This window comes from Panthera uncia, chromosome A2, assembly GCF_023721935.1.
Source record: "Panthera uncia isolate 11264 chromosome A2, Puncia_PCG_1.0, whole genome shotgun sequence".
Lineage (NCBI taxonomy): Eukaryota > Metazoa > Chordata > Mammalia > Carnivora > Felidae > Panthera > Panthera uncia.
In genome coordinates this window covers 4,877,023-4,890,061 of record NC_064816.1, presented here as the reverse complement: position 1 = coordinate 4,890,061, position 13,039 = coordinate 4,877,023, and the positions used below count along the sequence as shown (strand labels likewise).

At 54.1% G+C, this 13,039-nt stretch overlaps 1 protein-coding gene across 1 annotated transcript; it reads right to left on the bottom strand.

Moving 5' to 3' along the window:
- Positions 1-11,436: 11,436 nt before the first annotated feature.
- Positions 11,437-13,039, bottom strand: ACTL9 (actin like 9). Its single transcript, XM_049639771.1, has one exon. It carries the CDS (start codon positions 12,724-12,726, stop codon positions 11,476-11,478), a length of 1,251 nt encoding a protein of 416 aa, XP_049495728.1. The 5' UTR covers positions 12,727-13,039; the 3' UTR covers positions 11,437-11,475.

Below are 13,039 nucleotides of genomic sequence, written 5' to 3'. Positions count from 1 at the left end.
ATGCCTGGGCCTGCCTGGGTGGGGGTCACATGCATGCACGTGCACACTCACGCAGCCTAGCCTGAGTGTGCACGCGTGTGTCACGAGCCACGCATGGACACGTGTCACACTGAGTGTAGCACGTGCATGCACACTTGTGCCAGAGCCCGGCTGTGCAGGGGTCTCCCCATATACGGCCCCCACCCCCTGCCAGGGATTGGGGTGGGCTGAAGGCTCAAAGATGTGGGAGGATGAAGGGGAGTGGGGGCCCCCACCCCTAAGGCCACAGGTGTGGGCCCCCCATCGCCCACTCTCTCCCTGTTGCTGCGGGCCCTGGGGGCTCCCCCAGCCTCCCCTCCCCTCCTTCTACTGTAAATTCTGAGAAATCCTGTCCGTGGTTTGGCCTTGCCCCTCCCCCTCCCTCTATCAGGGCTCTCCTGGCCACTGTCTTCCTGTCTTGGGGCCTGGGTGGGGGCTGTGAAGGGGTCAAAGGCTAGGAACTGCCCCCCCCCCAGCCTGGGTCCCCAGACCCAGGGCTCTCCACTGCTTCTGAGGCCTCACGTCACCTCTCTGGGCCTCAGTTTCCCCTTCTGTGGACTGGAGATAAGCATTTCGTGCCTCCGAGGGAGGAGTGGAGGAGGTAATAGGGAGGGCCTGACACAGTCTAGCTGCTATTATTATGCACTTCCGGCCTCTGACTTTCCCTGCTCAGCCTCCACACCTTTGTCCCCTCTGTTCCCCAACCCAGAGTGCCCTCACTCCTGTCCCCCGATTCAAGCCCAGGTGTCATTCAAATCCCAGTTCTTCCAGGAACAGAGAGAGCAGTGGCACCAGCAGGGGCTGGGAGGCAGGGAACCTGGGTCTGAATCCTGGTTCTGCCACGGACATGCCGGCCGGCCTCCGAAGGGTTGCCATGTGGCCTGCTGCCTCAGTTTCCCCAGTCTGATGCTTTGTGGTTCTAAGCCTCCCTGATAAACGACCTTCTGGCACCCTCCACCCCCAGCTTACTCTACTTCTCCAGATGCTGGGCCGCCTTCCTTGGCTGTTCCAGCCACAAACTGCGATGCTCTTAGAATTTATGGTGCAGGAGGTTCTGGGACCTCCAGAGACCTGCCTCTAACTCATGCTGTGCCCACTCGTCTCCTAAAACACAGCTTGAATCTGCCTACTTCCCAACTCGGCCACCAGCTTGCATCGCCCCAGAGTTTTCTTGAATCCAGTTGGTTGCCCTGATGTGTCCTGTGCCTGCTCTCAGTCCTTCCATGGCTCCCTATTGCTCCTAGAAAAAAAAAAAATCCAAAATCTTCCCCACAGCCGTGAGTGAAACACGAATCTGGATTTGGTCAGGAGAGCTTTTATGCAAAAGGACAAAGGAGAGAAAGGGAGTGAGCACTCTGACCACGAGGTCTGCAAGCCTCTCAAGAGTTAGGCACAAAGTGGTTTTCTTTTACAGAGAGGACTGAATAAACACAGCAAGAGCCAGGTGTGGGGAGGTGGGATGTCCCCCTGGGGCCGGCCTGTTCTCTGGAGGGGGCTGTCTGTTGGCTCAGGTGAAGGGCATCTAAGTTCAGGGCCCCTGGGGAAGGCGAGGAGCTTAACCAAAGTTTGGTTAAGAAGCATTGTGCTCCAGGGACGCCTGGTGGCTCGGTCGGTTGAGTGACTCTTGGTGTCGGCTCAGGTTGTGATCTCGGAGTCGTGGGATTGAGCCCCACGTCGGGCTCTGCGCGGAGTGGTGCCCGCTTGGGATTCTCTCTCTCCCTCTCTCTCTGCCCCCTCACCCACCATGCTCCCTCTCTGTCTCAAAATAGATAAACAAACTTAAACACACACACACAAGGGTTGTGTTCTGATGGATCAGTTGGGACAAGCAGTTCGGCGGCCCGCTTTTGAGGCAAAGTAGGAATTTGGATGGTCTACATCTGACCTTGTCCTAGATGAACAAGGAAATCTGCATTGGGATTCTCCAGAGAGATAGAATGATAGGGTGCCATAGGGTGATGTGTGTATGTATCTCTCTGTGATTCTATCATTCTATCTATTTGTCCATATATCTCTCCATGTATCTATAATCTATACAGTATCTATATGGTACATATATCTGTATATCTACACAGATATATTTATATCTATAGATATTTATAGATATCTCTATATATTATATGTCTATAATGTCTGTGTGTTAAATATTAGATATTTATAAATCCCTATCTGTATATCTATTTATCTATATGCCAGGCCTCAGATGTCTATCTAGATAGACAGATCTATAGCCAGATAAACATCTATACCTATATCCATCTATCTAGAGGTATACCTATAGCTTGGCATATATCTTTATTATAAGGAATTGGCTCATGGGATTATGGGGACTGTCAAGCTGTAAGATCTGTGGGGTGAATCAGCAGGCTCGAGACCCAGAAAGAGCTGATGTCTCAGTTCAAGTCCGGGGTTGGGGTGGGGGGGGGGAAAGCCAGTGAGTCAGTCTGAGGGCTATCAAGAAGGTAGAATTCTCTCTTATTCTGAGGAGGGTCGGTTTTTTGGTTGAGGCCCTCAACTGATTGGATGAGGCCCACCCATGTTCGGGAGGGCAATCTGCTTTACTCAGTCTGCTGATTTAAATGATGATCTCATCCCCAAACACCCTCACCCTCGCAGATACACCTGGAATAATGTTTGACCAAATATCCAGCCAAGGTGACACATCAAACTAACCATCACAGGGGTCTGCCGGGAGTCTAAGTTAAGTCATATGGGAGGCTGTTCCTTGCACTAAGCAGTTTCCCAGAACACAAAGGGTGGGGGATTCCCTAACCTTCTCTGTTTTCTAAGATCGCAAAGCTCGGGTAAAGTTCAATATTGTCATAGCCTGTAAGGCCATCACCACCTGTCCTGTCCCCTCCCTGCTCTCACCTCCTCCTCTCTCTCCCTCACTGCCTCTGCTGTGTTTCTCAAACACTGCAGGCTGGTTCTGCCTCCAGGCCCTTAGCCTTGTGGTTCCTTCTGCCTAGAATGCCCTTCCCTCATCTCCTCAGGTCCTCTGTGACCACCAGGCACATCGCCCTGTTGCATTTTCTCCAGGGCATTTTTTCACGATCTGAAATTCTTATTTCTTTTTGCATTTATTGTCTTTCTTCTACTGGGCAGAAAGTTCTGAAATCACGAACAGGCAAGTGTTGGTTGAGAACCTATTACATGCCGGTTCCGGCTCCTTCTTGGAAGTCATCACGGATTGGGTCACGCATGCAGACAGAATGTACAATCCTGATGTGAGGTTGGACTGAGGCCTGGTGCTGGTGGGCCTGACCCACCTGGGTGGTCATTCAGGGCTTCCCAGAGGTGAGATCTGAAGTGGGGATAGGCATCAACTATGGAAAGAGGAGGAAAGAAAGTGTTCTGGGCAGTGGGGAGAGCTTGTGCAAAGGTCCTGAGGTGGGCGGGAAAGTGCTAAGGCATGCAGGAATAGACTGTGTCGGGGAGGGCAATGAGGAGCTTGTGAGGGGTTAGCAGGGCTTTGGTCCGGCTGTCAGTGGGATGCTGGGAAACTCCTTTAGCCCCAGGGCTATGGGGAACCAACAAAGGGTATTGAGTAGGGGGGGATCCTGGTTAGATTTGCTTCGTGCAGAAGAAATTTCCTGAGGTTTGAGGTAGGGGGGAAGGCTGGAAGGGGAAGGTGGGGATACTGGGAGCCCGTGGGAAGAAGAGGGTGGCAATCTGGCCTATGTAGCAGGCATGGGCTGGAGAGAAGGGGGTGCAGAGCAAGGCCCAGGAGGTAAGATGAGCCCCCTGTGGGGTAGCTGCCAACCAGCTGGGCCAGCTCCACCTTTCCCACGAACTGCCCAGGGGCTTGGTTAGCCAGGCATCAGCTGGGCTTGGGGGAAATCAGTCAGCTCCTTATCTTGAGCCCCGTCAACCAGCCCAGCCCTCCTTCCCTACTCTTCTCCACATCCGGCGGCCCCCTCTGTCCATGCAGTTTCAGGAGGCCCAGGTGAGGCTGAAGGTAAGGGTGTGTGTGTGTGTGTGTGTGTGTGTTTGAAAGGCTCTGCTAAAGCCAGGATTCCCTGCCTCTCGGGGATTATGCTTTTCCTCCCCCTGTGCTGGGGTGAGTGTGGGCCCAGCGGCAGATGCCCCACCGTGGGTGGGGCAGTGGTGTGGGCGATTTCCTGGTTTCCGTGGGAAGCAGGCCCTGCGGCCACCAGTGGTCTCGAGGAGCCTGATCTTCCGGTCTCTCCTTCCTGGGCCAGCCTCACGCAAACAGGCAGTCTCAGCCCCCGCCCTGACACATCCCTAGTGTCTCTGTTCGGAGGCTGGGATGGGGGCAAGGTAGGTGAGGCTCTCCTCTGAGCAAAATTTAAGGGGTACCCCAAATCTCAGTAATCAAAATAAATAATGTTTCCTTTTTAAATTGACATACGTTTGGGGGCACCTGGGTGGCTCAGCTGGTCAAGCGCCGGACTCTTGATTTCAGCCCAGGTCATGATGCCACGAGATTCCTGAGTTCAAGACCCGCGTTGGGCTCTGTGCTGATACCACAGATCCTGCTTGGGATTCTCTCTCTCTCTCTCTCTCTCTGTCCTTCCCTCGCTCATGCTTGAGTGCTTTCTCTCCAAATAAATGAATAAGTAAGTAAAGAAAATAAATGGGCATACGCCTGATAGATAGCATTGTGTGGATTTAAGGTGCCACATGTTCATTTGATACATTTAGATGTTGTACTACCATATTGGGATGCATGATTCACACCTCTTTAGGTTCGCATAATTGTCATTTCTTCTTGGTGGTTGGAGTAATTAAGCTCTAGTCTCTTAGCAAGTTTGCTGCTTATAATACACTATTGCTGTCTGTTCGCGATGCTGTGCGTTTAGATCCTGAAGGCTCATAAGGCAAATCATACTTCAGTGCAGTGTTTGACGTCGAGATCGTCTCCCAAATCGTAAAATTCGCCCTTAGTCCATTCCCAGGGCTGTGCAATCATCACCACCATCTAGTTCCAGAACATTGCTATCACCCCAAAAGAAAACGTACCCCTGAGTCACTCCCCAGCCCCTGGCATCCATGCAGTATTTAAAAAAAAATCAAAATGAATGCAAAAATGAACAAAGCTGTCACATTTTATTTTTATTTGTTTATTTAAACTTTGAAAAAAATGTTTTATTTATTTTTTGAGAGAGCACAAGCAGGGGAGGGGTAGGGAGAGAGGGAGACAGAGGATCCAAAGCGGGCTCTGTGCTGATAGCAGTGAGCCCGATGTGGAGCTCAAACTCACGAACCGTGAGATCAGGACCTGAGCCGAAGTCGGACGCTCAACCGACTGAGCCACCCAGGTGTCCCAAAGCTGTCACATTTTAAAACACAGACGAGCATTGAGGCTGCCCTTTGTCCCTGTGTCCCTCGCCTGCCTCACCCTAATCCTACCCAGTCTGTGCTTTGCCTGGTGGGATGATCCCACCTCCTCCAAATACATCCACCCCTGGGCCCCCCAAAGAACAGAAGGTCTGGACCTGGGTTGAGACCCTGGAAGTGACTTGGGGGATCCTCTTGTTCAAGCCCTTGAAGGACAGTCTCCAGGCCTTTGGCGGCCAGTTGACTGGCTGGCTGGAGGGCTTGGGGTCTGTTTTGGGCACACTGTAGCTGAAACAGCAGCCCCATCACTATTTATTTGGCCCCAACTGTGTACCGAGCATGTTAAGTTCTTATGCATTTCTAGAGATGGTTTCAAGAAATTATTTTTATGGAGGCATTTGCATTGTAGAACATTGCAATACATTAATACCCAGAGTAAGTGTGAAAGCCCACCTCCACCCCACCCCCCGCAGCCCCAAAGGCACCGGCAGCTTCTGATGTGTCCTTCCACACCTCCCAGAGCAACTGTGTTATGCTCAATCCACTGAGTGAGGCTCAGAGAGGTCAGGTCACTTGTCCAAAGTCATAGAGCATGTGAGGAGGTGTGACTTGAATTCAGGCCTGTCCAACTCCAAAGCCAGCAAAGGAGAGGGAAAAGCCCTTCCACAGGAGGATTCCTCTAAGCTCCGCTGAAATCCTGGTTCACTCATTCAGTCACTCAACAAACACCTTCTGGACTCGATCGAGCGCTGGCTGTGTGACACACGCAGGGTCCTGGTGGATGACACCATTAACGAAGCATCGAACAAGTCAGATGATCACCGCTGGAGCGAGAGGACAGAAAATGGGTCTGCCCGGGTGGATGCCACAGGAACGTAAAGGAAACATCCATGTAAAAAAAAAAAAAAAGCATAATCTCATGATTCAAAATTTGCTTCAAACGGGCAGGCAGTGAGAAATCCCCTTCTCATCTTGCGGCCCAGGTTACCCTCCAAGAGCATCATCCCTCAATGGAGGTGATATTGCCCCCAAGGGGGTAAAAATTAGTTCTGGAGGGGGGTGGGGAAAATGCATTTTCATGTATAAAGCACAGATACACATAGAAATATAAACAGATACACAGTCGATCTGCGCTGTTAAACTTTCACGGGGGACGATTAGGAAAAAAATGTCTAATAATGGCTGTGCCTTGGATGGGATTTTGGGAAACTCTTTTCTAGAACAGCCAAAACAGCTCCTTGTGAAATCTTCCAGGGACGTACTGTGTATTTTCTTTTATTAAAAATTTTTTTTTAATGTTTATTATTGAGAGACAAAGAGAGAGACAGAGCATGAATGGGGGAGGGAGGGAGAGAGAGGGAGACACAGAATCCGAAGCAGGCTCCAGGCTCCGAGCCGTCAGCACAGAGCCCGACGCGGGGCTCGAACCCACGGGACCGTGAGATCATGACCTGAGCCGAAGTCGGACGCCTAACCGACTGAGCCACCCTGGTGCCCATAATGTTTGTTTATTTTTGAGAGAGAGAGAGAAAGAGAATGCAGAGAGGGAGAGGGAGGGGCACAGAGAATCCAAAGCAGGCTCCAGGTTCCCAGCCGTCAGCACAGAGCCCCACGGAGGGCTCGAACTCACCAACCGCGAGATCATGACCTGAGCTGAAGTCGGATGCCCAACCGACTGAGCCACCCAGGTGCCCCCGTTCTGTGTATTTTCAATCAAAACTCATTTATTCCTGTTTTTTTTTTTTTTTCTTCCCATAAACGCTAACATAGCCTTTTGGGCTTTTTTTTTCTTTTTCCTTTTTTTTTTTTTTTTTTCACTCAAAATATATCTTGGCGATAAACTCATGTCAGTGAATGCAGCTGGCTGGGGTTCCCTTTGTACAGTCGTGAAGTGTTTCTCTACGTTCGAGGGCAATCGCATTAACCTCTTCTCCTGGAGGTCCCACAACATCAGAAGCACAAAATGTTTCCAATGTTCCGCTGCTACAAAGCACTGCAGGGTACGCGGATAACTGCATTCACGTCATTTTGCACATGAGCGATTGTATCTGAAGGAGAAATTCCTGGAAGTGCCGTAGCTCGGCCACAGGTGTGTGCATGTGTCATTTAGGTAGTGATGATGACTTGTCCCACTAGGGGTGGTACCAGCGTCCTTCCTCATCACCAAGGTAAGAGAATGCCAGTTTCCTCACAGCCTCGCCAATGTGGAGTGTTATCGAGCCGTTTGATCTCTGCCAATCTGATGGGCTAAAAATGGCATCACGGTATAGTGTTCATGTTCATTTCCCTTATGAGACTAGCGTCTTCTCCTGGGTGAGAGAACTGTCTCTCTCTGTGAGCTCAAGTTTCACAGCCTTTGCTAACTTTTCCATGCACTGTTGTAGGTTTTTTTTTTCTTGATTCTTTCCAAGAGCTCTTTACATATTACGGACATTTTCCCTTTGTGTTATGAGTTGTCATTTTCTCCACTCACCGTTTGAAAATTATTTATTATCGGGGCACCTGGGTGGCTTAGTCGACTGAGCGTCCAACTCTTGATCTCAGCTCAGGTCCTTGATCCCAGGGTTGTGAGTTCAAGCCCTGCATTGGGCTCCATGCTGGATGTGAAGGCTACTTAAAAATAAAAAAAATAAAAAACACAAACAAATAAAATAAAACTATTATTTAATTTGTTTTTTAAAATGTTGTCATCTGTCTTGATTTTGTTCAGGGTGAGTTTTACTTTGCAGATTTTTTTTTTTTTTTGTGATGTTTACGTAAAGTCAACTGCTTTAGTCATTCCTTTTATGGCATCTGAGCTTTGTTATCATACTGAGAAAGGGGCTACCTTTGAGAAGGTGGGAGGTGGAGGGAGCATTCTCAGTACAAAAGCCCTGAGGTAGGAAGGGGGCTTGCCATGTGTCTTAGTCAGGGTTCTCCAGACAAAGCCAACCAAGAAGATGCACGTGTAGCGAAAGACAGATGTATTTTAAGGAACTGGTCACGTGATTGTGGAGGTCGACCCAAAATCTGTAGAGTAGGCTGGGAGGCTGGAGACCCAGGAAGAGCTGCAGTTTGAATCCGAAGGTAGTCGTCTGGCAAAATTCCTTCTTTCTTGGGGGAGGGTTAGTTTTTGTTCTCTGAAGGCCTTCAACTGATTAGACGAGGCCCACCCACCACCCCACGAGGGAGTAACCTGTGTTACTCAAAGTCTGTGATTTCAATGTGAATCTCACTGAAAAAAAATACCTTCATGGCAATGTCTAGAATGGTGTTTGATCAAGGCGTTTGGTCCAATATCGGCACCACAGCCTAGTGAACGTGACACACAAAATCGACCACTTCTTGTCGAGTCGGCACACATCTCCGTAAGCCCTCCTTTTGCAGTACACGATACAGAGTCCCTGCTCCTTGTTCTGGTCTCCCAGGACCCAGGACAGGAATGCACACAGCCTGTGCGGAGGCTCAGGCTCCTCATGGGTGTGTGTGTATGGGGGGGGGGGTCAGGTGGCAGGCAGAGTGCAGAGGTTTACCCACAACTCCTGGGAGGAGGTGAATTTCCTAACAGTAGACTTGAGGTGCTCCCTACGCGTGGGGGTGTGCCAAGGTGGGGGCACATGTTAGGAGAGCTGTAGAGAAAATTCCTCCATCAGGGAAGGTTTGGAGTTCGGGAGACCTCAGCCTGGTCTAAATGAGAGTTGACTTAGCAGCCCAGGGGTGGTGGGGGTTTCTGCTTCTCCTCACTTCCTGTAGCATCGGGACCCAGCCTGTGCCACATCCCTTCTTTGTGTGTGTGTGACTGGCAGTGCCCTGACATCGCTGTCGGGGTGGGTCTCGCTTGAGGTCTGGGAGGACCGGTTTGCTGCAGTCTGTGTGGCTCTCAAAGTGATGCTTGTTCGCAGTGCCTTGAGCTTGGAGGTGGTGCCCCCTTGCGGGAAGAATGGGAAGTTTCGCCTCAGGACCCTGCGACCCCCTGGCCTGCGCGTTCTGCAGATTGAGGCCTCCCGCCTGGTGACGCGGTGAGACAAGGGGGTCCAACTCTGAAGGTGATCTGGAGATCCTGGCCTGACTGGGGGACTGTCCCCGCAGCTAAGGACCACCTACTGGCCAGGAATGGGACCGGAGCCCCTGCCTAGTCCCCAAGACAGTGGGACAGGGCCGGTGGGGATAACCAGGGCCCTCAATCACCCCCATTGTCTGATGGCAGATGTGGGGGTGGGGATGGGGTGATGGTCTCAGTGCTCCATAAATAAATGAGGTTCCACTCGTGAAAATTCCTGCATAAGAACAGTGCTGGCAGGTGAGTCAGATTGAGGAAGGAGGAAACAAGTGAGGGAGGAAGAGAGAGAAAGAGAGAGGAAAGAGAAGGAGGGAGGGGGAGGGAGAGGGAGGGAGAGAGGGAGAAGGAGAGGGAGAGAGAGATTTCTAAGTGAGCAAATAAAAACCAAAAATAGCCTCAGGGAGACAGAGACAGAGAGGCTCAGTAGATACTGACTAATTGGATGGATGAATCAATGTCTCCTTGGAAGAGGACCCATCGTGGACAAAGACAAGCTCTGACAGCTTGTACTTATTTTGTTGATCAAGCTGGGAGGACGCGCCCAGGCTGCAGGCTGGGGTTCCTGAGGTTTAGGCTGTGCTGGATGGTGTGAAGGCAGAGGGTCTTGCCTCCAGCAGGGACTCAGCATGGCCAAGGATGAGGTTGGAGGGAGGAGAGGGGACCCAGGGTGGCTTCTGGGGAGAATGCCCAGCCTCTATGGAGGGACAGCTCAGGACATTTGGCCCCTGGGGACCTGTGTATGGGGCAGGAGGGAGCCAGTGTCCAGGTGGAGCCCAGGTGGGCTGGGCAGCCCTCAGGAATATCGCTGGCTGTTGGGTGTCTCAACTAATGGGGTGGGGTGTGGAGGGGGGCTGGATGTAGGCGGTGGGGTTCTAGGGAGTCTGAAAATCCTGGGGTAGAATGTCCTAGGGGTTCATCATGGGGTGACCCTAGGAGAGTGTCTTTGGGGAGAAACTCAGGGGGCTCAGAACACAGGGGAGGGCCTAGGGCATTAGTGAGGGTGATCATGGGATGGTCCTGGGGACTGGAACCTTCCTGAGAAGATGTGAAGGGCTGAGGAGTGGGGTCAGGAGGTGCGCTGTAAGGCAGGCCATGTGGGAGTATTTCTGGGGGAGACACAGAGTTGAGAGCAGTGGGGCTATCTGGGGGGGGGGCCGGGGGTTCAGAACAAAGTGTTTTTTTGGGGGGGCACAGGTGGGGGGGTGGGTGTGAGATGGAAGAAAGGAGTCTGGGAGAACAAATCATGCAGCGAGGACAGAGTTATGGGGGAGGATACAATTTGGGGAAAGGGCTTTGGACACCGGAGGATGCTTTGGTGCAGGGGAGACCCTTCAAGATCAGAACATGGGTCTTTGTGGTGGGTGCGGAGTTTCAGCACCTGTGGGGGGGATGCTCGGAATACCAGGGTATGGGAGAACTTGGGATAATAAGACGGGGGAAACCAATGAAGGGGTGGATTTGGGGTGCTTGAACTAGGGGTGTCTTGGTGGGATGTGTTTGGGGATTAGAAGTGGGGCAAGATTCTGAGGGTGCTTCTATTCCATCATGAGGGTTCTGGGGGGGGGGGCTGGAGCACCTGGTGCAGGTTCCTTGGGGAGGAGCAGGTTATGGAGATGGGTTGGGGGTCCTTGAGGGATATAGTAGGGAGTGGACTGGGGCTTAGAGCCTAGGAGAAACTTGGCGGGGGGAGGTCTATATCAAAAGCAATAGATCATGGGGGTGAGATTAGGGGGTGAGAATCTGGGGATGTCTTGGGGGTGGGCTTGGTGAGGGGTCCCAGCCTGAGAGTGCCTTGGGGCGGGGGAGGGATCATGGGAGGTGGGTGTGACAGGGTTAGGACAAAAGGTGGCGCGTTGGGGCTGGATCGTGGAGGGGCGGGTTTCAGGGAGTCCGAACTGGGTGCTTCTGGGGTTGCATCATGGGAGGTGAGTTAGGGCAGGAAAGAAGCAGGATGTCCGGGAGGCACATCTTGGTGGGGTCAGAACCCGAGGTGAGCCAGGGTGGGCGGGCCCGGGAGTGGACCGGGCTGGGCCCTGGGTCAAGGCAGGACAGAGCCGGCTGGGTATTGGAAGCTTTAGTGCCCCCCCCCCGCCCCGCCCCCACCGCGCCGCCGGGGGTCAGTAGCATTTGCGGTAGACGATGTGCGGTCCCTGCTCTTCGTACTGCTCCCGCAGGACCCAGCAGGCCTGGAAGGCGCGCAGCGAGGCCAGGATAGAGCCCCCCCTCCACACCGAGAAGTTTCTGGAAGGCTGCGCCGCCACCACCACGTGGGCCTCCGGGGGCTGGCGGCGCAAAAGCTCCGCCCTGAAGCGGCCCTCGAACCCCCGGAAGAGCGAGGAGCCCCCGCAGAGCAGCACGTTCTGGGCCACGTCCGCGCGCGCCTCCGGGGGCACCTTGTGAAGGCTCCGTCCAGCCATGGCGGGGACGCCCGCGGGCGACAGCCCCGGCATCTCCGGGGGGCTGAACAGCAGCTCGGGGCACTGGAACAGCTCCTTGCCCAGCGTGAGCGTCCGCCCGTCGGGCAGCCTCAGGGTCTGGCAGCACTCCCGCTCGGGTCGCGCCTGCGCCTGGAGGAAGTCGGGGGCCACGTAGCAGTAGCGATGCTTGATGGCCTCGACCGTGTCCAGGTCGTGCTGGCCCGGCGGCAGGCCCGGGCCGAGGAGCGTCTCCGCCAGGAAGGCGGTCAGGTGGGTGCCCGCCAGGTCCAGGCGCTCGGTGGCGTGCGGCAGGTTGTAGCCCTGGAAAACCGCCGCCGCGCAGGTGACGCCGTGGCCGGCGTCCACCACCAGCCCGCTGACCCGCCCGTGCGCGTAGACGGACAGCACGGCCTGCGAGGCCACGTACGTGGCGGGGCAGCGCAGCGACTCGAAGGCCACCTCCACCAGCTTCTCGCGGTTGGTGCTGGGGCTGAAGGGCGGGTCGGAGAACAGCAGCGGGTGGTCCCGAGGGGCCGCGCGGAGGTCGTGCTCCAGCAGGTGGCGCCAGATGAGCTCGGCGGCGTCCCAGTCCACCACGATGCCGTTACGCACCGGCTGCACCAGCGTCAGCTCCGGGCGCTTGCGGGCGGCCTCGCCGATGAAAGTCTCCAGCGCCGCCTGCCGGGGGGAGGACGGCTTCTTGGGCTGGCAGCCCACGATGGTGGCCACGGTGTAGGCGGGCCGGGCCTGGCCCGCGAAGCCCACCTTACAGGTGCCTGTGCCCATGTCGATGACCACCGCGCCGGTCTTTGGTGGCAACCTGTCGCCCACCATGCTGGGGGGCTCCTGCTGCAGGGTCTCGTTCGCCAGGATTGAGCCGGGGTTCGCGCCAGGCCTGGGGGACTCTGGGGAGGGCTGGGGCTTCGTGCACCCGGAGTTGTTGGCGTCCATGGCTGCGGGTGGCTGGGTGGGCTGCTTGGCAAGGCTGACCGCTTTCCTCTGGGGGTGGGGGGGGGGCAGGGGTGTGAGGAGAAAAGGCTGAGGCGCGAGCAGGGCAGGCACATGCGGAGGGAGGGGACGGACCAGTGGTCTATGACATCACCCTCATATCACCCTGTCACCCTCATATCATCACCCTGCTGGCTGCCCCCTTCAACAGACTTCACAATGCAGGGGAAGGGAAGGGGAAGGGGATGAGCCTATCCCAGAAAGCTGCCAGGATACTCCTCTATTCTGGATGCCCCTCCAAAGCGGCAAGTTTGGA

Bases quoted from the DNA above. Each gene is read 5' to 3' on its own strand.
- ACTL9 (XM_049639771.1), bottom strand. From the start codon at position 12,726: ATGGACGCCAACAACTCCGGGTGCACGAAGCCCCAGCCCTCCCCAGAG.